General features: G+C 39.1%; 1 protein-coding gene across 3 annotated transcripts in view; it reads left to right on the top strand.

The window, feature by feature from the left end:
* The window catches only part of mcc (MCC regulator of WNT signaling pathway), a 229,650-nt gene that overhangs the window by 40,966 nt on the left and 162,293 nt on the right, over positions 1 to 26,391 (top strand). For all 3 annotated transcript variants that reach the window (XM_067439795.1, XM_067439794.1, XM_067439796.1), the window contains one exon: positions 15,782 to 15,895. In XM_067439795.1, coding sequence (XP_067295896.1) covers positions 15,782 to 15,895 — 114 coding nt within the window. The remainder of the gene's footprint in view (positions 1 to 15,781; positions 15,896 to 26,391) is intronic.

The following is a 26,391-nucleotide window of genomic DNA, read 5'->3' as shown; positions in this document are numbered from 1 at the left end:
CTCAACCGATTCGTTCAAACAGCTGATTCGTTCAGGAACTAAGCATTTGACTGTGTTAATGAAAGAGTCGTTGAATCATTCACTCAACTGATTCATTCAAGTGACTGATTCATTCAGGAACCAAAAATTTGATTGTGTTAATGAGTGAGTCATTGAATCATTCACTCAACTGATTCATTCAAGTGGCTGATTCATTCAGGAACAAAACATTTGACTGTCTTTAATGAGTGAGTCATTGAATCATTCACTCAACCGATTCGTTCAAACAGCTGATTCGTTCAGGAACGAAGCTTTTTTTTTTTTTTTTTTTTTTTTTTTTTTTTTTTTTTTTTTTTTATTCAATATTATAAAACATTACAATATTAACACATTACATATAGACATGGAAAAAAGAAAAAGAAAAAAAAAGACAAAAAGATACAGAGACACAAAAAAGCTGCCAGGGTAACATAAAGAACTTACACCTTAAGAGGACAAGAAGGCTGAATATAGAGATACAGTTTTAATTGCTTTGGGATTAACAGAGCTTTGGATAGTTTCCATATACTTCTCTAGATCATCTTTGAATAGAGAAAATAGAGGTTTAGAGCCAGAAAATTTTTGTTTATGAATGTGGAATTTAGCTAGTAAGAAACACAAATTAATTATGTAATATTTCCCTATGTTCTCTTTTGAGTAATCAAATAAACCAAAGAAAACGTCTTTAAAACAGAAAGAAAAGTCACTCACAAAATAAAATTGAATAAACATTAACAAATCTGACCAAAATTTCTCTGTGTGGGAACATTGCCAAAACAAGTGAATGACATCTTCCTCAGAAGAGTGACAGAAACTGCAATCCACTTCAATGTCTGACTTATATTTACTGAGATTGACTTTTGTTGGGTAACATTTGTGAATTAATTTAAATGTTATTTCTTTTACTTTATTAGTAAGCAGATACTTATGAGACAAAGACCATACTTTCTCCCACTGTAAATTCTCTACAATATTATTCCAGTATGGTATTATATAAGGAATTGTTATTATCTCTCTCTGGAAGAGAGCTCTGATTTTATAATTCTTTTTTTGTTGCTCTACAGAAAAGCATACATTTCCGACCATTGTGTCAGTTACGTTTAAAGAGTAAGTACATGGCCATGGAAATGCAGAACCTTGCAGAAGAAAACTCACTCCAGAGGGAATAGCATTGAAGACAACAGCATATTCATTAGCAGTTATAGGAATGTTATATTTCTGTAAGAAATCTGAATAATTATAAAGTCTGCCCTGTGAGTTAAAAAGCTGTCCAACTAAAAGAAGGTCATTTTTGAACCAGTTGTCAAAGAAAAGTGATTTATTCTTGTAGAGAATATCCTTATTGTTCCATAGGTAATATCTGTGTGGAGAAAAGTTGTGTTTGTACATTAGGGACCATGCCAAGAGCATCTGCTTATGGAAATTAGAAAGTTTGATAGGGATCTTTGTAACATTGTAGTTACAGAGTAGAAGAAAATTCAGGCCGCCAACTTTCGAGAAAATATAGTTGGGGATAATGTTCCAAAGTGAAGAGGGATTATTAAGGAAATTTCTAAGCCAATTAATTTGTTTAAGGTAGTAAAATCTAAAAAATCCAATCCCCCCTGTTTCAATGGATTCATTATTACTGATTTTCTAATAAAGTGGGTTTTATTTTTCCAAACAAAATTATTTAACATGCTATCAACCTTTTTTAAAGTTACTTTATCAACCTCCAAGGAGAGAGCCGCATACGTTAGTCTGGACAATCCTTCAGCTTTAGAGAGTAAAATTCTTCCTCTTATTGACAAGTCTCTCTGCAGCCAAGAATTTAGCTTCTTTTGGGTTTTCAATATTAGAGGGTCAAAATTTAGTTTGCATCTTGTTTTTTGGTCTTTATTAATTAAAATTCCTAAGTATGTAACTTGATCTTTCACAGGTATGTTGCATATAGAGGGAACATTACAGCCCTTAGTTGCCATTAACTCACACTTGTTAATATTTAAATAGAGACCCGAAGCTCTGGAAAAGGAATCAAGCAATTCTAAAGCTAAAGGTATTTGTGAGGAATCATTCAAAAATAAAGTGGTGTCATCAGCCAGCTGGCTAATAATAATTTCACTATCATCAATTTTGATACCTTGTAAATTACTACTGGAAATATGCAAAGCTAAAAATTGAGAGGCAAGCAAGAATAAATATGGAGATATAGGACAGCCTTGTCTTACACCACGTGACAAGTCGAATCTTGGTGAGGTTCCAAATTTTAATTTAATAACACTATTATTATTTCTATATAATGTCCTGATGGCTCTACAAAACGGATCTCCAAACCCAAATTTGGCAAGAGCTTGAAATATGAAATTATGCTCAAGTGAATCAAAGGCTTTGTAGAAGTCTAAGAAAAGCAAGTAGCTGTCGTTAGGGATGAGTTCCTCGTAATCTAAAATATCTAGAATTAATCTTATATTATTCGTAATGTGACGTTTTTCCATAAAACCTGATTGTGATTCATCGATAATACAATTAAGAACATCTTTAATTCTTTTTGCTAAAATTAAAGCTAGAATTTTGTAATCATTATTTAAGAGGGTAATTGGTCTCCAATTTTCTAAACATTCTTTATCTTTATTGGGTTTGGGTATCAGAGTGATGACCCCTTGTGTCATGGTTGGTGGAAGCGCTTCCGATTCGAAACTTTCCTCAAACACTTTTAGTAAGAAAGGCGATAAGCTCTCAGCAAACATCTTGTATAGTTCAGAGGTTAACCCATCACAGCCGGGGCTTTTATTATTCTTTAAACTCTTAATAGCCTGTAGAATTTCTGATTGGGATATATTGTTATCACAAGCTACTTTATCTTCTAATGAAATTACTTTATTGTGATTAATAGATTCAAAAAAAGATTTGGCTGAATTATCACAATATCTTGAGGTGTACAGGTTGTTATAGAATTTAGAGCAAAAAGAAGCTATTTCTCTAGGATTATCGAGAACGCCATCATTTGTACTGAGACGATCAATAGAAACATTCATTCCATTGGATCTTTCCAACCTAAAAAAATAGGCTGAATTTTGCTCTCCTTCCTCCAGCCATTTTTTTCTGGATCTAACATAGGCTCCTTTAGCTTTGGATCTATACAGGTCATCTAATTTACTTTGTAATTTGGAATATTCGATGCTTTGAATATCTGTCAAAGGTTCCTTAAGTGATAAAGCAGATAGTTGTGAAAGAACTTCATCCTCTATTGATCTATTTTGCTTTACTATATTACTTCCAAATTTTCTCAAGAATTTCCCTAATTCATATTTTAAGAGCTCCCAGTTACGTCCATAAGCTTTTTGTGATTCGGCCCTTTCCCAATACGTTTGGATTAGTTCAATTATCTGTTGCTTGACCTTTACATATTTAAGGAGGGAGCTATTTAATTTCCAGAGCAACGCTTTGGAGGTATTAATTGCAATATTTTGTGATAAATTTACTAAAATATAAATGGAATTATGGTCAGTGAGTGGACTGTTGCTAATATTAATAGAGATATTATTACTACTTAATGTTTTAGAAATCAACCAATAATCAATCCTGGATTGCCTCGAACGGTCTTTGTTGCTCCATGTATACTGTACTACATCCGGATACATTTCTCTCCAGATGTCAACCAAGTCAAACTTATCCATAAGTGCAACAAGATTTGAGTTTGAGGAAACTGCTTTCCTTGGAGGGTGCCTGTCAAGCATGTTATTCATTGCTATATTAAAATCACCACCTAAAATCAGAAAGGCAGTAGGATATTTGCCTAATGCATGTGAAAGTTTTTGGTCTAGTGTTTTAAAGAAAGTGCAGTTTTCTGCAACAGAATTGTATCCATAGACATTGATAATAATTAATATAAATTGACTGACAACAACTACCATTAGTAAGAAGTGTCCTGAAGGATCAATACTGGTTTCCAAAATACTACCATTGAAATTATACTTCATAATCCCTACTCCAGCTGAGTGTTCAGACCCATGTGATAACCATATATCATTGCCCCACTGTGACCTCCAAAATTTGGTATCTTTAGATGTGGAATGACTTTCCTGGAAAAAACAAAAATCTACTTTGTGCCTCTTCGAAAATAAAAATAAAGCCTTTCTTTTGACATTATTTTTCAGACCCCTGGCATTTAAAGAAAACAAAGACAAAGACATAAAAATGAAACAAGAGTATAATACCTGAAGAACTAGGTATATAACAGGATATCAATTAGAACAGAAGAAAAAACTGCGATAATTCGCCTGACTCTGCAACATAATATAGAACAAATAAAAAAAATAACGAGTATAAGGGCATGAGTAAAAGTCGTCTTCGTTTTCGTATCTTTTAACCTTTTGTTTGTTCTTATTCTGACTTTCGTTCCCCTTTCAGTCAAGTTCTGACACCTTACTTCTTCAGAACAAGCGCACTTCTCAGCAATGGTTTCAAACGTAAATGTTCCATATGATCATTGTCATAAACTAATAAGTTCGCAAAAAATAAAACAACTGCGTTAAAGATCCAATGAGTGAAATAAAAACAGATGTGTAACGCGAAGTCGAATTCTGCCTGAGAGAAATGGCGCAGTTCGTGCCTACCTATGAGTACCACAGAAGTCATTAGGTGTGCTGAAACTTTGACGAGGATGCCACAGCATCATTCAGCCTTTCTGATCGTCTGCAGAGATCCTTTTACCGTCGATATAAGCAAACGGGCCTCTGAAGCCTGCTCTCTTCCCCTCCTTTCTTGCTCGCTCCACAAGTGGCCAAAGTTTATTCCTGGCGTCTTTGGAGCTTTGCGTCAAGTCTTCAAAAATCCGGATTTTCCGTTCTTTGAGAATGGTCGCGGTTCTGGCATCCCTCCAGATCTTATCTCGGACATTGCGTGACAGAAACTGCACGATGATGCGCCGGCTTGCGCGAGCTCCCTCCGAGCGCGGGCCCAGTCTGTGGGCGATGTCGAGCGCGTACACGAGCTGGTCTGCGATCTCCGGAGAAACTGCGCCGAAGAGATCGATTAGAATTTTCCGGACATCTTCTCCTCGCTGCTCCTGAATACCGGACACGCGTAGATTCCACCTCCGTTTGTAAGCGTCCAGCTCCTCGCATTTGTCCCGTAGCACACCGTTCTCCTTCTCGAGTGACTCCACGCGGTTCTGTAGCGAGCTCACCTTGACTGACACCTCTTCTATTTGGTTGCTCATAAAGCCAAGCGCCTCAGTCACACTGTTTAACGTGCCCGTGTTGTCTTTCACTGTCGCCTCGAGAGACTGCATACGATGCGTAAAGTCCAGTTGCATTTTTTCAACTCTCTCCAAAACTTCCATCAGTTGCAAATTGGATATCACCTGATTATCCGACGCCGATCTCTCGCCAAATTTTGACTTTTTGGGCGGCTGTTTAGGAGTTTCAGGCAGGGGAACTTTAAATCCTGAGGGATTCTTAGCATCATTCACTTTCAACGCGGCATCCAGAGATTTCTTTGCGTAAGAATGCATGGCACCTCGAGTGGGCTTATCTTCGTCCATCGCGCTCGTTGAAAGTTAGGAAAACGAAAGAACGAAAAAAGACTTACTCAAAACAATAAAAAAAGTAATTATTTTGTGCCCTTTTACATATTAATGTTAAGTAAACTATAAAATGAATGCAGAGCCTCGGCACATGGATGTTACTCAGTCGCCATCTTGGCCCGCCCCCTCAGGAACGAAGCATTTGACTGTCTTTAATGAGTAAGTCGTTGAATCATTCTCTCAACTGATTCATTCAAGTGGCTGATTCATTCAGGAACAAAACATTTGACCGTCTTTAATGAGTGAGTCGTTCAATCATTCGCTCAACCAAATCATTCAAGTGGCTGATTCTTTTAGAAACGAAGCGTTTGACTGTCTTAATGAGTGAGTCGTTCAATCATTCACTCAACCAAATCATTCAAGTGGCTGATTTATTCAGGAACAAAACATTTGACTGTCTTTAATGAGTGAGTCATTGAATCATTCACTCAACCGATTCGTTCAAATGGCTGATTCTTTTAGAAACGAAGCGTTTGACTGTCTTAATGAGTGAGTCATTGAATCATTCACTCAACCGATTCGTTCAAATGGCTGATTCTTTTAGAAACGAAGCGTTTGACTGTCTTAATGAGTGAGTCTTTGAATCATTCACTCAACCAATTCGTTCAAATGGCTGATTCGTTCAGGAACGAAGCATTTGACTGTCTTTAATGAGTAAGTCGTTCAATCATTCACTCAACTGATTCATTCAAACAGCTGATTTGTTCAGGAACTAAGCATTTGACTGTGTTAATGAGTGAGTCGTTGAATCATTCACTCAACTGATTCATTCAAGTGACTGATTCATTCAGGAACAAAAAATTTGATTGTGTTAATGAGTGAGTCGTTGAATCATTCACTCAACTGATTCATTCAAGTGGCTGATTCATTCAGGAACAAAACATTTGACTGTCTTTAATGAGTGAGTCATTGAATCATTCACTCAACCGATTCGTTCAAACAGCTGATTCGTTCAGGAACTAAGCATTTGACTGTGTTAATGAGTGAGTCGTTGAATCATTCACTCAACTGATTCATTCAAGTGACTGATTCATTCAGGAACAAAAAATTTGATTGTGTTAATGAGTGAGTCATTGAATCATTCACTCAACTGATTCATTCAAGTGGCTGATTCATTCAGGAACAAAACATTTGACTGTCTTTAATGAGTGAGTCATTGAATCATTCACTCAACCGATTCGTTCAAACAGCTGATTCGTTCAGGAACTAAGCATTTGACTGTGTTAATGAAAGAGTCGTTGAATCATTCACTCAACTGATTCATTCAAGTGACTGATTCATTCAGGAACAAAAAATTTGATTGTGTTAATGAGTGAGTCATTGAATCATTCACTCAACTGATTCATTCAAGTGGCTGATTCATTCAGGAACAAAACATTTGACTGTCTTTAATGAGTGAGTCATTGAATCATTCACTCAACCGATTCGTTCAAACAGCTGATTCGTTCAGGAACGAAGCATTTGACTGTCTTTAATGAGTAAGTCGTTGAATCATTCTCTCAACTGATTCATTCAAGTGGCTGATTCATTCAGGAACAAAACATTTGACCGTCTTTAATGAGTGAGTCGTTCAATCATTCGCTCAACCAAATCATTCAAGTGGCTGATTCTTTTAGAAACGAAGCGTTTGACTGTCTTAATGAGTGAGTCGTTCAATCATTCACTCAACCAAATCATTCAAGTGGCTGATTTATTCAGGAACAAAACATTTGACTGTCTTTAATGAGTGAGTCATTGAATCATTCACTCAACCGATTCGTTCAAATGGCTGATTCTTTTAGAAACGAAGCGTTTGACTGTCTTAATGAGTGAGTCATTGAATCATTCACTCAACCGATTCGTTCAAATGGCTGATTCTTTTAGAAACGAAGCGTTTGACTGTCTTAATGAGTGAGTCTTTGAATCATTCACTCAACCAATTCGTTCAAATGGCTGATTCGTTCAGGAACGAAGCATTTGACTGTCTTTAATGAGTAAGTCGTTGAATCATTCTCTCAACTGATTCATTCAAGTGGCTGATTCATTCAGGAACAAAACATTTGACCGTCTTTAATGAGTGAGTCGTTCAGTCATTCGCTCAACCAAATCATTCAAGTGGCTGATTCTTTTAGAAACGAAGCGTTTGACTGTCTTAATGAGTGAGTCGTTCAATCATTCACTCAACCAAATCATTCAAGTGGCTGATTTATTCAGGAACAAAACATTTGACTGTCTTTAATGAGTGAGTCATTGAATCATTCACTCAACCGATTCGTTCAAATGGCTGATTCTTTTAGAAACGAAGCGTTTGACTGTCTTAATGAGTGAGTCATTGAATCATTCACTCAACCGATTCGTTCAAATGGCTGATTCTTTTAGAAACGAAGCGTTTGACTGTCTTAATGAGTGAGTCTTTGAATCATTCACTCAACCGATTCGTTCAAATGGCTGATTCTTTTAGAAACGAAGCGTTTGACTGTCTTAATGAGTGAGTCATTGAATCATTCACTCAACCGATTCGTTCAAATGGCTGATTCTTTTAGAAACGAAGCGTTTGACTGTCTTAATGAGTGAGTCATTGAATCATTCACTCAACCAATTCGTTCAAATGGCTAATTCTTTTAGGAACGAAGCGTTTGACTGTCTTAATGAGTGAGTCATTGAATCATTCACTCAACCAATTTCGTTCAAACGACTGATTTGTTCAGAAACGAAGCATTTGACTGTCTTAATGAGTGAGTCATTGAATCATTCACTCAACCAATTCGTTCAAATGGCTAATTCTTTTAGGAACGAAGCGTTTGACTGTCTTAATGAGTGAGTCATTGAATCATTCACTCAACCAATTTCGTTCAAACGACTGATTTGTTCAGAAACGAAGCATTTGACTGTCTTAATGAGTGAGTCATTGAATCATTCAGTAATGAAACACCGCTGTGTGTCACTCAGAGACAAAAACCTTCCTGTGGTTTTGTTCGGGACTATTTAAATTGGTGAAATAGAGCAAAAACTTGCAATATTGAGTTTAAAATGTAAGTCCCTTAATATTAAAGGGGTGGTAAAACACATTATTTCGAAGGCTTGATTGTGTTTGCGGGCTGCACTGTAACGTGTTCATGCTTCGTTTCTAAAAAATTGCATTATTGTTCATATATTTGACCTTTATTCTACAGTGCTCCTGTAAAAACGGTCTAATGGTTTCTGGGTTCTATGTAGCGGTCCGTCAAATATACGCAATGGGCTCTGATTGGTCAGCTAGCCCAGCTGTGTTCTGATTGGCTAACGGCCTAGTGCACGTGTTTCAGAAACCCCTCCCCTTTACCGGCCGTAAAGACTGCGGATCTATAGTGAGCGCTACTGAATGCCACATTTTGTGTTGCTAGAACGATTATAGCCAAATATCTGTTGCAAGAACTATTAACCCAAAACGAACACTAAACATTGGCTTTACTATAGTAGCCACAGCAAACACAGAACCATGTTTAGCATGCCTGAGATAAACAAGCTCTAATTAAATAATAATTTACACTAATTCCAAGTTCACTGTTGAGATTTAAAGGTTTTTAATCTTAGTTGTTTGTCGGATAACGTTAAGTATGAATGAGCGAACTGGTTTGCAGAGCACAGCGTTGTCATTTATTTACTTCCTTGCTACAACGTACGATTAACAATACGACTTATTACAGGAAAACAAATCGACGAAAAATAACTACAGGTAATACTTGTAATACTTACAGGTGTGGCCCGTTTTTAAAGTTGGAACTGCTCCATCTTTCAGGACAAGCCGTTGTGTGAATCCTGCATTGAACTCGCGACGATTGTGGAAGCTTTCCTCCGTAAAAAGTGCAGCACAGAGAGCGAGATTTGGGTAATAATTATGAGGGACCGAGTTAAAAATAATTATTACCCGGCTCTGTGAAATACTTGATTCTGATTGGTCAATCGCGCATTCCAGATAACACACACCGCTCATCCGGGTACTGCGAGTTATCTCGACCGGTTCTACTTCTGAGCTTAACGCTGGCGCCATCTTGTGGCTTAAACAGCCGTGGGTTACAATGGAAGACTTCAAGGCAGGTTTCCTTTATAAAGTTTTAATTATGGATATTTTTCCGACACAAACGCATCGATTGGAATCAGAAGGCTCTATTAACCCATCGCAGTCGTGTGGAGCACGTTATTTGACGGACAGCTGCATTTAATGGACTTCAGAAACAGCTCCAACTACTGCTGGGATTAACGTTAGCCTGGACTTTTTAAATATAACTCTGATTGTATTTGTCTGACAGAAGAATGTCATAAACACCTATAATGACCTGAGGGTGAGTAAATCAGAGGCTTGGGTTCATTTTTGGCTGAACTAACCCTTTCAGCATTCATTCTCAACATTTAGCAGCGATAGATAAAGGCTTAAAGCAGTCTGGAACTGTTTTTCTTCGCGGAAGCTTTGCGGAAGAGCTAATAAAATATTTAATCTCAAGACAATATTTAGTGTGTAATTTATTTGAGACTAGTAGGCGTGTAATAAGCGGGATAATGTCCACCCAGCCGGTTGTTATCGCAGAATAAACCCCTTCAGAGAGACGCTCCGCTTCGCCTCGGGGTCCTGATCGCTCTGGAGGGGTTTATTCTGCGATAACAACCGGCTGGGTGGACATTAGCCCTTACATATTAAGCATTGATCCCGAACTCCCTGAACAAAGAGGACCTGCACTCCGGATGAAAATAACAGCGTTTAGTCGGCATTGCGCAAAACTCCAGCATATTAACTCTTCTCCACAGCAATACAAATGGCCCCGCCCCCTTATTTAATATTCTCGGAGGAGGGGTTAATGCAAATATTGGGGTTGGTGATGTCAGCATCCCTGGAGGAATGTCTGTAGTTCCTACCGGCTGTTTGCTGTAGTCCTTAGAAATACATTTCTTTAAAAGCGAATATCTCCCTTTGCTTTAAACTTTGAACGTTGTAACTTTGCAGATGTGGTTTATGCTCAAGGAGCAACATTACACACTAACTAAAGTTAGAAAAGTGCAATCGTGTTTTACCACACCTATAACTTCTTCTTTATTAAAAATCAATATCACATTTGTAATCGTGCTGATATTTGCAGAAAAAAACGTCACTCTTCGTGTGATATTGATGAACTACATTAAATGATATAAATATAAAGACGTACAGAGGTGTTTTTGCCCCTTATCTTGAATATTGAGGGCATTATACATTTTAAATCCCTCTAGATGCTCAAGTGCACTAGTCTAACCTACTAAACTACATCTTGTTTAGTTATCTCTAGTGTGTTTGTGTTTTGTTAAGTGAGGGTTATGAGTATGAGCATGAAATATTGAGTAATTTTGAATTTAAGTTGAAAAAAATGTGCTTAAATTCTATTATTTATTGATAAAATCTAATAAATAAATAAAAATGCATTAAATAGAAATAAAATGATACAAGCTTTCTTTGCTCTATAGAGTAAAATCTTGCAGAATGTGGCCGGTTCGATCCTGTGTGTGTGTGTGTGTGTGTGTGTGTGTGTGTGTGAGAGAGAGATGGGTAGGTTTAGAGGCAGGAGCTGTGCATGTATGTGTGTGTGTGTGTGTGTGATGGGTAAATTTAGGAGCAGGACTGTGTGTGTGTGTGTGTGTGTGTGTGAGTGTGTGTGTGTGTGTGTGTGCACTTGTTTATATTACATTGACCAAATGTCCCCACAATGTAAATGGATTTATAAACATACTAAGTGATGTTTTTTTGAAAATATAAAATTGCTTCTATAAATGTTTCCTGTGATGGGTAGGTTTAGGGGCTGTGTGTGTGTGTGTGTGAGAGTGAGTGAGATGGGTAGGTTTAGAGGCAGGGGCTGTGCAAGTATGTGTTTGTGTGTGTGTGATGGGTAAGTTTAGGAGCAGGGACTGTGTGTGTGTGTGTGTGTGTGTGTGTGTGTGTGTGTGTGTGTGTGTTTGTGTGTGTGTGTGTGTGTGATGGGTAGGTTAAGGGTCAGTGTAGGGGGATAGAATGTACAGTTTGTACAGGGTAAAATCCATTACGCCTATGGAAAGTCCCCACAATTCACAAAAACCTAAAGTGTGTGTGTGTGTTTGTGTGTGCGCGTGATATCCATCTCTCAGAGTCCATTAAAGAGGAGCTCGTGGAGACGTAGAGATCAGGCACTCAATGCTTTTAACCTAATTGTGACCCCTAGAGAAGCGACACTGATGTACGGTCAGAATTGACTGCGCATTAGTAGATTACAAACGCCACGCCGACTGAATGTTTAACCGGCAGATGTGATGAAACTGGCCAGGGGGTTTATAACACACACACGTTTGTTCTGCCTGTTTATGAATTGTGTCTGTGAAGGCTTCAAAGGCAGGCCGTGATGTCTTCAATTAGCCTTGTGTTGAATGGCCCCTTGTGATGCATTTGCCGTAACACCGTTCCCATCCGGATCTGGGATCGAGCGGTGGGAAGACAGCCAGAAGATTCATCTCAGTCCGAGGCCTGAGACTCTCGATATGATGAAGCATCTCAATCTCCGGGACTCGCCTGACTGCATTGTGTTAAGTGTAAAGTTTGGTGGAGGGGGGTTATAGTGTGGGGTTGTTTTTCAGGGGTTGGCCCCTTAGTTCCAGTGAAAGGAACTCTTAATGCTTCACCAAGACATTGTTCAATCATTGGTGGAAGTGTGTGTTATATGGTCGGGAGCTGATTTGAACATAAAATATAACCTGCTCTATTTCATGTTATTTCAGATTGTCAATGTTTTATGATTTTTATTTTTATTTTTACAATATCCAGTGTCTTTTTCAGATTTACCAGTGCATATAGATAATTGCATTGTACAGGATAATATTCTACTTATTTATCTAATATATCAAAATTTCTAGTTAATTTATTTGTTAAACTATTTGTGTTTATTTAATTTTGTAAAAGTATAATTGATTTAATGTAGTAAATGCAGCTGAATTTATTTAGATAAAAAAAATGAGTTCATTTCATTGTGTGAATGTGGTATTTGTTTACTGTTGGATTTGCGCATGGCACAAATGCAATAAAATATATATTTTAAAATATTTTTTATAACTAATATTAGCTATTAATAATCAAAATTTAATACACTTATTTTTAACAAAATTTTAAGAGAAATAATCCAAGTTTCAAGTTCGCTTGCCTCCAAATGTTTTTTTTAAATATTGTTTTTATAAAATCTTTATTGTTGTTATTATTATTATAATTGAAAACTACTCATTATATTTCTAATATATATTTTTTAAATTCTTAGTTAATTTAATTGAGTTAACCTAGTATTAAGTATTTATTTAATAGCCCATTGTGTGTGTGTGTGTGTGTGTGTGTGTGTGTGTGTGTATATATATATATATATACGTTAAATGCAACTGTATTGAATTAGATTTAAAATTATTAGTTGTTAATTTAATTAATCAATTAAAAAAATATTTAAATGTTTTTATGTAGTTTATTTAAAAAAAAATAAGTTTATTTGTAGTTATGCAAAAAATGTATTAATTTAAATGATTTGTAGATTTGGTATTTGTTTACTATTTTATAATCTAATTTGCCCTCATCTATCTCTGGTCTTAATTGTGCATGACAAAAAAAAAAATCATGAATAATATTAAATATTGATAATCAAATTTTAATAAAAAAAAGTTTTTCTACAGAAATAATTCAAGTTCTAATTCATTCATTTGTTTTGTTTGGCACCAAATGTTTATTTTTATTCCTCTTTAATAAAGAATATTTGCTCCGGGAAGTTCTGACCAAACGTTTTCCATGTTTATTTGTTGTATTAAAGCGTGACAGAATCCTGTTCCTACACGTCTAGTCCTGCGAGTCCATGAATGTTTTATACGGTCAGTTTGTCTGTTGTTGAACAGAGTTCTTTTTATTAGACAAACCTGTCTTTATATCGGTGTGTGTGTGTGTGTGTGTAAAGCGGCCCACTAAAGCTCCAGATGTGTTTGATTTGGTTTGGCAGTTTTCCTGCAGCGTTACGGTCCGCACAGAAGGAATTTTCCAGGTGTTTCTTTAATCATGAGAGGACAATGATTCAGGATTACAGACGGAGGAACTACAGGAAACAATTCAGGAACCAGTGATTGATTTGGAGACTCCGCCCACACTGTCTTCTGATTGGCTGGTGTTTTTGATTGATTTGAGCCCCTTTCACACTGCGATTCCGGCAAACACACGGATAATGCGACCCGGCATTTGTTCCCGGGCTGCTAGATTTGGTCCATTCACACTGCCAGCGAAATACCGTAATATGTGCGCTTTCAGACACAACCCGTAACGGTCCCGGGTCGAGTTGACACGTGACATCCGGATGTGGCGTACACTCGACTCCGCCCACACTCTCTTCTGATTGGCTGATGTGTGTGATTGATTTGGTTGCGAGTACAGTGTGTTTACAGAGAGACTCCGCCCACACTCTCTTCTGATTGGCTGATGTGTGTGATTGATTTGGTTGCGAGTGCAGTGTGTTTACAGAGAGACTCCGCCCACACTCTCTTCTGATTGGCTGATGTGTGTGATTGATTTGGTTGCGAGTGCAGTGCGTTTACAGAGAGACTCCGCCCACACTCTCTTCTGATTGGCTGACGTGTGTGATTGATTTGGTTGCGAGTGCAGTGTGTTTACAGAGAGACTCCGCCCACACTCTCTTCTGATTGGCTGATGTGTGTGATTGATTCGGTTGCGAGTGCAGTGTGTTTACAGAGAGACTCCGCCCACACTCTCTTCTGATTGGCTGATGTGTGTGATTGATTTGGTTGCGAGTGCAGTGTGTTTACAGAGAGACTCCGCCCACACACTCTTCTGATTGGCTGATGTGTGTGATTGATTCGGTTGCGAGTGCAGTGTGTTTACAGAGAGACTCCGCCCACACTCTCTTCTGATTGGCTGATGTGTGTGATTGATTCGGTTGCGAGTGAAGTGCGTTTACAGAGAGACTCCGCCCACACTCTCTTCTGATTGGCTGATGTGTGTGATTGATTTGGTTGCGAGTGCAGTGTGTTTACAGAGAGACTCCGCCCACACACTCTTCTGATTGGCTGATGTGTGTGATTGATTTGGTTGCGAGTGCAGTGTGTTTACAGAGAGACTCCGCCCACACTCTCTTCTGATTGGCTGATGTGTGTGATTGATTCGGTTGCGAGTGCAGTGTGTTTACAGAGAGACTCCGCCCACACTCTCTTCTGATTGGCTGATGTGTGTGATTGATTCGGTTGCGAGTGAAGTGCGTTTACAGAGAGACTCCGCCCACACTCTCTTCTGATTGGCTGATGTGTGTGATTGATTCGGTTGCGAGTGAAGTGCGTTTACAGAGAGACTCCGCCCACACTCTCTTCTGATTGGCTGATGTGTGTGATTGATTCGGTTGCGAGTGAAGTGCGTTTACAGAGAGACTCCGCCCACACTCTCTTCTGATTGGCTGATGTGTGTGATTGATTCGGTTGCGAGTGAAGTGCGTTTACAGAGAGACTCCGCCCACACTCTCTTCTGATTGGCTGATGTGTGTGATTGATTTGGTTGCGAGTGCAGTGTGTTTACAGAGAGACTCCGCCCACACTCTCTTCTGATTGGCTGATGTGTGTGATTGATTTGGTTGCGAGTGCAGTGCAGCTTATTCTCTTCTTTTGCTATAAAAGCACTGTTAGAAAATGTTTCAGTCATCATGTATTTAATACTTATATATGAAATGAATAATTAGCATAAATTATTTATAATTTACTTATTTTTGGCAGAGACTTAAAGATCATAATTTTATAGCATGTGGGAAAAGATATAGTCCTAAATAAACAGTTTTACCCTGAACTGAACACTCTCACTATATTAGACACACACACACACACACACTGAATGCAGTGTTCTCATGCCAGGCACTGATGGTGTGTGAAAGTGTGTGTGTGTGTGTGTGTGTGTGTGTGTGTGTGTGTGTGTGTGTGTGTGTGTGTTTGGCTGGTTCTCATGAACTCTCAGCGCTTGCTTCTTTCCGAGCTTCACTTTTGTTCAGCCGAAAGAAAGAACCGTGTGATTTTATTTCTTTCTCTTCACTGAGATGTGAAATAGATTCGGACGTCTCAGATCCTCTCACGCATACAGACCAGAGAAAAAAACTGAACATGAGTTTAAATCTGTGTGTGTGTGTGTGTGTGTGTGTGTGTGTGTGTGTGTGTGTGTGTGTGTGTGCGTGCGCGCAGCTTCATCTGGCGGCGCTGGCGTCTCTGAAGGGTGACGTGGTGGAGCTGAACCAGCGGCTGCTGCAGACCGAGAGAGAGAGAGAAGCTCTGGAGAAGAGACTGGCCAAAGCACAGGTCAGCACACACACACACACACACACACTCACACACATACATATACACACACTCACACACACTCTCTCACGCACACACACTCACACACATATACATACACCCACGCACACTCACACTCACGAGCACACACATATACATGCACACACTTGCACACATACACACAACACACACTCACTCACACTCGCGCGCGCACACACATATACACACACACACACGTTTGTTTTTGTGACATATGGGGACATTCCATAGGCGTATTGGTTTTTATACTGTACAAACCGTATTTCCTATCCCCTAAACCTACCCATCACACACACACACACACACACACACACACACACAGCCCCTAAACCGATCCAACACACACACACACACACACACACACACACACACACACTGCCCCTAAACCTACCCATCACAGGAAACATTCTGCATTTTTACTTTCTCATAAAAACTCCTCCTGTGTGATTTATAAGCCTTTTGTAAAGTGGGGCCATGGGTAATGTCCTCATATTTCACCCTCTCCTGTAATACCTGTGTCATACCCATGGCATTATACACATTTGTGTCCTCATATGTCACAAACACATGCCCACACACGCTCGCTCTCACACACCTTCACTCACACACACACACACACACACACACACACACACACACACACACACACATTTAAAAAAATTCTTAATCTTTATCATGTACAGTATATTGTATTGAAAGCGTTTATGAGCTGATGATCTCAGCTCCCGTTCGGTACGCTCGCGTCTGATTGGCTCTGATGATTAATCAGGATGCTCATGAACACAGCGGCTGATATTCATCATTAATCGGGTCTTGAGTGCACGTCAGATCTGATGCATAATAAATCAAGCAATATTTTATTATTTCAAGGAATGCAAATGTGCATTTACTGTATATTTGATTTTGCTTCATAAGACACTCAATAAGGCATCTGTTCTTGCTCTGATTGGCTGCTCGGGCGTTTATTGTGACGCGTCATGTCATTTGCAATCTGGACACGCGTGTTCTGACACATATCTGGCGTGTGCGGAGCGAGAGCATCTGTCTCACATATTTCCTCAGAGCTGCTCGAGTGGCGGTGATAAGACTCCAGTCCGTGTGAGAGAGATGACAGATATCAGTGGAAGGAGAATTACAGCACACACACTCTTTCTCTGCCTGTCAATCATTTCCTGAGGGGGCGGGGCTTTGGACAGAGGGGCGTGTGTGTGACAGGAACGAGCTGTTTTATGAATACACTAAGAATGTATATTTTTATGTATATGCATTTGGTGCTGTTGTGTGTGTGTGTTATATTATTCAGTTGGTGTAATTTAGATAAGTTGTAGATTAACACAATTAACGCCAAAGCACACAAATTTGGATTAGTACCAAGAGAAGTACATGAGTGTGTGAGCGTGTGCGAGCGTGTGTGTGCGTGTGTGAGTGAGTGTGTGAGTGTGTGAGTGTGTGAGTGTGTGAGTGTGTGAGTGTGTGAGTGTGTGAGTGTGTGAGTGAGTGAGTGTGTGAGTGTGTGAGTGTGTGAGTGAGTGAGTGTGTGAGTGTGTGCGTGTGTGCGTGTGTGCGTGTGTGAGTGAGTGTGTGAGTGTGTGAGTGTGTGAGTGTGTGAGTGTGTGAGTGAGTGAGTGAGTGAGTGTGTGAGCGTGTGAGCGTGTGCGAGCGTGTGCGAGCGTGTGCGTGCGTGTGCATGCGTGTGCGAGCGTGTGCGTGTGTGAGTGTGTGAGCGTGTGCGAGCGTGCGTGTGCGTGAGCGCTCGTGAGCGCGTGTGAGCGCGTGTGAGCGCGTGTGAGTGCGTGTGAGTGCGTGTGAGTGAGTGCGTGTGAGCGCGTGTGAGCGTGTGTGAGCGTGTGTGAGTGCGTGTGAGCGTGTGTGAGCTTGTGTGAGCGTGTGAGCGTGTGAGTGTGAGCGTGTGAGCGTGAGCGTGTGAGCGTGTGAGCGTGTGAGCGTGTGAGCGTGTGTGAGCGTGTGTGAGCGTGTGAGCGTGTGTGAGCGTGTGTGAGCGTGTGTGAGCGTGAGTGTGAGCGTGAGTGTGAGCGTGTGTGAGCGTGTGTGAGCGTGTGTGAGCGTGTGTGAGCGTGTGTGAGCGTGTGTGAGCGTGTGAGCGTGCGTGAGCGTGCGTGAGTGCGCGAGCGTGTGAGTGTGTGAGTGTGTTAGCGTGTGCGTGCGTGTGCGTGTGCATGAGTGTGTGAGCGTGTGCGTGCGTGTGTGAGCTGAATGTGAGTGTGTGTGTATCTGAGTAAAAGTGTGTGTGTGTGTGTGTGTGTGTGTGTGTGTGTGTGTGTGTGTGTGTGTGTCTTTGTGAGAGTAAAAGTGTGTCTGTGTGAATGTGAGTGTGTGTGTGTATGTGAGTAAAAGTGTGTGTGTGTGTATGTGTCTGTGTCTGTGTGAGAGCAAAAGTGTGTGTGTGTGTGTGTGTGTGTGTCTGTATGAGAGTAAAAGTGTATGTGTCTGTATGAGAGTAAAAGTGTGTGTGTGTTTGTGTGTGTATGTGAGTGAAAGTGTGTGTGTGTGTGTGTGTTAATGTGAGTAAAGTGTGTGTGTGTATGTGAGTGAAAGTGTGTGTGTGTGTCTGTCTGTGTGAGAGTAAAAGTGTGTGTGTGTGTGTGTGTGTGTGTGTGTGTGTGTGTGTGTGTGTGTGTGTGTGTGTGTGTGTGTGTGTGTGTGTGTGTGTGTGAATGTGAGTGTGTGTATGTGAGTGAAAGTGTGTGAGAGTGTGTGTTTGTGTGTGTGTGTGTGTGTGTCTGTGTGAGAGTAAAAGTGTGTGTGTGTGTGTGTGTGTTTGTGTGTGTATGTGAGTGAAAGTGTGTGTGTGTGTGTGTGTGTGTGTTTCGAGAGGAACGACTCTAAACGATGGCCTCAGGCACATGCCTCAGTCTTGACCTTTGCCCTCGAGCCCTGACCTTTGACCCTCAGCCTGTTTCAGTGAGTGCTGTTAAGAGGGTCATTGTGTGTGTGTGTGTGTGTGTGTGTGTGTGTGTGTGTGTGTGTGTGTTGAGAGTGCGCTCCTGTGTGTCGGGTTCCCATAAAGCAACACTTTTCATCAAGCAGCTCCGGATGCTCAAACAAAGCTCGTATTGTTGCTGCGGCGTGAATTGCGGTTGAAACGCGGCCATAAACGTCAGCCGACGTCCAGAAATCAACGCTCATGACACACATCGAGAAGTGAAAACACATGCAGTCGAGCTGACACTACACACACACTCACTCACACACACACTAGAGTTCAACAGTTTGGGCTCGGGAAGATATTTAATGTTTCAGAAAAAACAGCGAAATGGAAATGAATGTTACCTTGGATGACGATGTTTGGGTTAAAGGGTTAGTTCACCCAAAAATGAAAATGATGTCATTAATGACTCGCCCTCATGTCGTTGGACACCCGTCAGACCTTCGTTCATCTTCAGAACACAGATGAAGATATTTTAGTGTAAAGCTGAGAAAGGCTTCAGATAGGCCTCCATTGGCATTCAGTCCATTCCCACTCACAAGACCCATAAAGGCCCTAAACACATCGACACACAGCCCATCTCACTACAGCGGCTGCACAATCACTTTACAATGACACGAGAATAGTTATTGTGCGCAAAAAAAATCTAAATAACGACTTTATCCGCCGAGTTATTGCCGTGAGCTCGACGTATGTGTGAGAATATGACGCCGCTCCGCCGTTCATGACCAGAAGAGGAGGAGCGAGACCGACACGGAAGACAAGAACTCGGCGGATAAAGTCGTTATTTAGATTTTTTTTTGCTCACAATAACTATTCTCGTGTCATTGTAAAGTGATTGTGCAGCCGCTGTAGTGAGATGGGCTGTGTGTCGATGTGTTTAGGGCCTTTATGGGTCTTGTGAGTGGGAATGGACTGAATGCCAATGGAGGCCTATCTGAAGCCTTTCTCAGCTTTACACTAAAATATCTTCATCTGTGTTCTGAAGATGAACGTCTTAAGTTACGAAATAATTCACATTTTTGGGTGAACTAACCCTTTAAGATTTGTTCTGGTGTTCATAAGGGTGTGGGCAGTCAGATTTGGAGGGAATTTGAGTAAATCTGCTTTTTCAGGACTGTTGAAATCTTTCCTCACCAAGAATAGTTTGAGTGAAAAATGTTGAGGAAATGTGAATTGGTCAGTGATCAAACATATATTTTGGGACTGCCCCGACATACATTTCTTTTGGAGGGACATTAAGGGCATTGGGGACAATCTACTAAGAGTGAACATATCTTTTGACTCTCTGGTAAATAATGTACGTAAAAAAAATAAAAAAAACAGTAAAATATTCCTCCAGTGTAACTCATCTGTTCTCTATGTGAAAATGCACTGCAAAAAATGCTCTTCTTACTCAATATTTTTGTCTTGTTTCGAGTCCAAACATCTAAAAATTATTAAAACAAGAAGTATTTACTAGACAAGCAAAAGTAATTGTCTTGTTTTGGGGAAAAATAACTCAAAATGAAGAGAGTTTTTGCTTAAAATAAGATAAATAATCTGCCAATGGGGTGAGAAAAATAATCTTAATTCAAACAGAAAACAAGATTATTTTTCTCACCCCATTGGCAGATTATTTATCTTATTTTAAGCAAAAACTCTCTTCATTTAGAGCTATTTTCCCCAAAACAAGACGATTACTTTTGCTTGTCTAGTAAATGCTTCTTAATGTAAGAATATTTTGATATTTTGACTAGAAACAAGACAAAAATACTGAGGAAGGAAAGCATTTTTTGCAGTGAACACTACCAGTCAAAAGTTTTAGAACGATATGATTGTTAATGTTTTTAAAGAAGTCTCTTCTGCTGTCCAAGGCTTGCATTCATGTTATTAGAAATACAAAAAAGTTGTAATATTGTGAAATATTATAACTGTTTTCTATTTGAGTATATTTTAAAATGGCAAGGCAAAGTTTTATTCATATAGCACATTTCATACCCAATGACAATTCAAAGTGCTTTACATAGAATTGAATTAAAATGGGGATAATATATGCAGGAGAAAGAAGAATACCATGGGTAAGAATTAAATAAAAACAAGGACAATTAAAATAGTTGTAAAGAGAATTTAAATAAATATATATATATATATATATATATATATATATATAAGAGTGGCATATATATATATATATTATATATATATATATATATATTTATATTTATATTTAATATATAATATATATAAATTCAACGATTAAAATGTCTAATCACGATTATTCGCAATATGCGCAAAATTCAATAATGAATACAAAAGTGCTGCTAAATGAACAAAAGTGCAATAACCTATGGTTTGCAGACACTTTAAACAAATAAGGTGCTTTTTACAGCAGTTAAAAGTTAGTAACAGTTACAATATTTCTTGTAAATATCAACTTAAACATTAATTTAACCAAATTAAATTGGTGGTATACTTCTATTGATTCTGTAGTAATATTCTCATCAGTAGCCGCGTTTCCATTACCCTTCAAAATGCGCAAATTGAAAATATGCCCAATGGAAACGCTGCAATTTCGCTAAAACTCCGATATATCGCAAAAAAGGTTTTTACGCTCTCATGAGGTGGTTCTTCAGGCAATTCGAAAAATGACATTTTCGCAAAACTGCAATGGAAACGTTTTTTTCACATTTACAGGTCACCGGGTGCGGACGCATTGCTGCAACATAGGGCCTATATAGCGCATTATATTTTCCACTCAATTGTGTCGTAATAACAAGATATAATGTAGTTAAAATGACATTTATTTCCTTTTAATGAGGACAGTGGCGTAACTTTAACCTAGTAATGACGGACCCCGGTGCGGCCACAAATAATATAACTCGCCCATATATAGGCCTACTATTAAGACATAATCAAGAGATGTGTTAAAACAGAGAGAGCGATCGCTTCAGCCTTACTCACTGGCCGAGGAAACAGGCCAGCTACGCACGTCACTCCAGACCATCTTAGTGTGTTTCTTATTTAATATACAGGCAATTCATTGATGAAATATCGATTAAAATAAAAATACAATTTATACAAAAAAAAGAAAGACTTTCTAGAAAATAAAACTCGAAGTGGTCAAAATCATGTGACTCCCCATCTCAAACATATTGCGAATCTTCTTACTCATGCTGCTCACTTTTCATAATCAACATATAAATTAAAACAATAATATTACAGGCTAATGTTAAGGCCTGAACGTAGCCTATTTAGTTTCGTAGTTAGGCTGTTTCTTTAACCCACCGCCGATAAAAGCGCCGACGTTCTCATTTTTTCCTTCTTCCTTTAGGACAGCGGAAACAACTCGCAATACTCTGACATTTGTAGCTCTACAGATGAGTTCAAGACATCATTATAAACTATAAACGGTCTACTTTTATTTGTGGACTCAGGGAACTCATTATTTTGCATACGCTCACTCCAAACGCTGTCTTCATTTAAAAAATAAATTAAAAAAATTGTTTATTAAATGCCATTTTTTTCTTTTCCAAAGCATTTCTAAGTTCAGTTCATATGTCCAACAAATGAAATGTCTGGCCAAAATAACGAAAGAAGTAAAAAACAAAACTAAAAAAAAACATCTGCGTTACCATGCAAATTCCAACCTTTCGCTCTTCTCTATCTGCGTCAACCTGGTGCGCGTAAAGTCGCTCATTCTTTACAGATGAGGGTTTGGAGAGGAGACGAGACGGAGCTCTTTATTAAACTCATAAAAGACAAGAGAGTTACAGGAATACTGGAGTCTAAACACAGACATGCCACATTATCATGAAGACCTTGAAGCAGATCTGACACACACACTCACACACACACACACACGCACACGCACACACACACACCTCCGTGCCAGTTAAGTAACCTAAGGGGCTTTCCTTGCCATTGATGTTTGGATGACACACACGTCTCCTTCCAGTAATAATAATGGTTAGTGGGGTGGATGGATATACAAACCTACCAAGTGCCGTCATTCTGGACTGACCTATCGCGAGAGGAAAGTAATATGTTTAGTCGCATGACTGCAGCTATGGAAACGCTGCCATTTCGCAATAGTTTTTTATCGACATTTAAGAAATATTGCAAAAGTTTTCGCAAATCTGTAATGGAAACGCAGCTTCTGTTCTGTCAGCTTTAACACAGGCCGACTTAAATCTGCATATTTGTGATATTCACCCCAGGGCGTTCTTTAATTTTATAAAGGCCATTTTTTTTAAAATTGTATTAAATGTATGCATCCTGTTAAATTCTTACATTTAATTAATAAATTCAGTTATACTATAATAGTAAAGACACTACAGGCTGTTACCAATCAAATTAAATAATTTAAACAGCAAAAAATACAGATGCAATAAATAATGTTATAAGATTGATTTTCTCAATAAAACATGCAATCATACTTATAAACATAACCGCCAATAGGGGGCAGCAAGTGATCGTCTTCATGAGCGAGTCATTGAGTCGTTTATTCAAATGATTCATTCAAATCGCTGAATCATTCAGTAACAAAACACCGCGCTGAGTGTTGCTTTCCTCTGGAACTATTTTCGTCGGTGAAATCATTGGTGAAATGGAACAAAAAAAGGTTGTTTGGGTCTAAAATGTAAGTAACTTAATATTAATTAACGTTACTTGTTTATTAAACTAGGCTACACCATTCATGCTACACAATTCACGATTGCAAAGTCGACTTGTGTTACAATATCATAAATCATAAATATCAGCAACTACAGAAAGCTCAGTTTTACCCCAGTATGTTTCTTCTGTGAGTTTATATCGCTGCTCAATTGTTTTGATTTCTCCACGAATGTCTCTCAATCAATCAATCAACTTTATTTATATAGCGCTTTTACAATCACGATTGTGTCAAAGCAGCTTCAGTGTCAAACAGGATAATATTGCGACAAAATTAGATTTGGCTGTACAGTCGTTCTGGAGTAAACAGTGATGTTATCAGCTTATTTTAATTTATCATATAGCGACAATGTTGGCAGATCAGTATTATAGTTTATAGAATTAAATAAGACCTAATTCATACATTTTATTTGTATAATAAGTTGAATAACTTTAATCATATTTTTAGTGTCCCCAACTGAGCAAGCCAAGCCAAAGGCGACCAAAGGAACCAAAACTCCATCAGGGCATGATGGAGAAAAATAAACCTTAGAGAAACCAGACTCAGTCGGGGTGCCAGTTCTCCTCTGGCCTATTAACACACCATGTAAGATTATTATTCTGGCAACCTTACAGGTCAGAAATCATATTAGATTGGAATATTCAAAATTTTCAGGGTATCACGGAAGAGACAGATTTATTTAGGATGGGGCGTCGATTACACAAGAGTATGAATACATGAAAGATCGGAATTATTGCGCCGAAGACGGGTTTTGAGCATGTCGTGCCAGTGAGGCAAATTCAGAGGAGACACCATTTGACACGGCTCAGCAGACACTCCAGGATGCGTTGGTCATGTCCAGGCAGGTCCACCATCCGATCCGGACAGGGCCCAGATCCGGGATAAACCTCGGGATAAACAGAGAGACAACATTAGCGTAGATGTCACTCTTTTTATGATGTGACGAGTACATCAGGTGTTATGGGAAGTGTTCCCGGTTCCGGCTGACCTAGTTAATGCAGCCGAACAATCAGTCAATTGATCTGAATAATGAAAGTTAATAATGTTCTGTGTGTATGCCATAGTAAAGAGATGTGTTTTTAGTCTAGATTTAAACTGACAGAGTGTGTCTGCTTCCCGAACAATGCTAGGAAGACTGTTCCAGAGTTTAGGAGCTAAATAGGAAAATGATCGACCGCCTGCAGTTGATTTAGATATTCTAGGTATGATCAACTGGCCAGAGTGACATCTGATCTAATCAATCCATCATGGCCCAGCTGGAGTTTGTTTATTAAGCGAGCAGGGCAACCACCCAGTAGAGCATTACAATAATCTAGCCTTGAGCTCATGAACGCATCGACTAACTGTTCAGCATTTTGCATTGAAAGCATGTGCCGTAATTTAGATATATTTTTAAGATGATAGAATGCGGTTTTACAGATGCTAGAAACGTGGCTTTCAAATGAAAGATTGGTATCAAAGAGCACACCCAGGTTCCTCACTGACGACGAGGGCTTGACAGAGCAGTCATCAAGTGTTAGACAGTATTCTCGGTTACTACTTGTGGAGCTTTTCTGTCCAATAATTCTCAGAGACGGGCAGCGTGAGCCTCAACACGACTAACGTACCAGAGGCAGAGATTTACTCACCAATCGCTGTTTACATCGAATATAATAAAAACAACAAAAAAAATTTTGGGTCAAAAAAGTTTCTGGTTATTTTTATATTTTATTTGTCCCAGACAAAGAATGTCAAGCCCTTGGCTTAGGCTACAGACAGCGCTGTATTCTCCTGACCAATGGTTTGTCTGTGTGTTTATTTAGAGCAAGTGAGCAACGGCCTTTCAATATAATAATAAATAACTACATTAATGCGCGATAAAATAATTGTCAGGGTTAATTAATTAATGCGTTAACGCGATAATAACGTGCTAACTTGCCCAGGCCTAATATATACAGTATTGTTCAAAATAATAGCAGTACAATGTGACTAACCAGAATAATCAAGGTTTTTAGTATATTTTTTTATTGCTACGTGGCAAACAAGTTACCAGTAGGTTCAGTAGATTCTCAGAAAACAAATGAGACCCAGCATTCATGATATGAACGCTCTTAAGGCTGTGCAATTGGGCAATTAGTTGAAAGGGGTGCGTTCAAAAAAATAGCAGTGTCTACCTTTGACTGTACAAACTCAAAACTATTTTGTACAAACATTTTTTTTTCTGGGATTTAGCAATCCTGTGAATCACTAAACTAATATTTAGTTGTATGAGTTTTTTAAAACTGCTTGACATCTGTGTGGCATGGAGTCAACCAACTTGTGGCACCTCTCAGCTGTTATTCCACTCCATGATTCTTTAACAACATTCCACAATTCATTCACATTTCTTGGTTTTGCTTCAGAAACAGCATTTTTGATATCACCCCACAAGTTCTCAATTGGATTAAGGTCTGGAGATTGGGCTGGCCACTCCATAACATTAATTTTGTTGGTTTGGAACCAAGACTTTGCCCGTTTACTAGTGTGTTTTGGGTCATTGTCTTGTTGAAACAACCGTTTCAAGGGCATGTCCTCTTCAGCATAGGGCAACATGACCTCTTCAAGTATTTTAACATATGCAAACTGATCCATGATCCCTGGTATGCGATAAATAGGCCCAACACCATAGTAGGAGAAACATGCCCATATCATGATGCTTGCACCTCCATGCTTCACTGTCTTCACTGTGTACTGTGGCTTGAATTCAGAGTTTGGGGGTCGTCTCACAAACTGCCTGTGGCCCTTGGACCCAAAAAGAACAATTTTACTCTCATCAGTCCACAAAATGTTCCTCCATTTCTCTTTAGGCCAGTTGATGTGTTCTTTGGCAAATTGTAACCTCTTCTGCACATGCCTTTT

This window comes from Pseudorasbora parva, chromosome 3 (assembly GCF_024679245.1).
Source record: "Pseudorasbora parva isolate DD20220531a chromosome 3, ASM2467924v1, whole genome shotgun sequence".
NCBI classification, from domain to species: Eukaryota; Metazoa; Chordata; class Actinopteri; order Cypriniformes; family Gobionidae; genus Pseudorasbora; species Pseudorasbora parva.
Note: the sequence above shows the minus strand (reverse complement) of the source record. Positions and strands in the feature narration are given on the sequence as shown.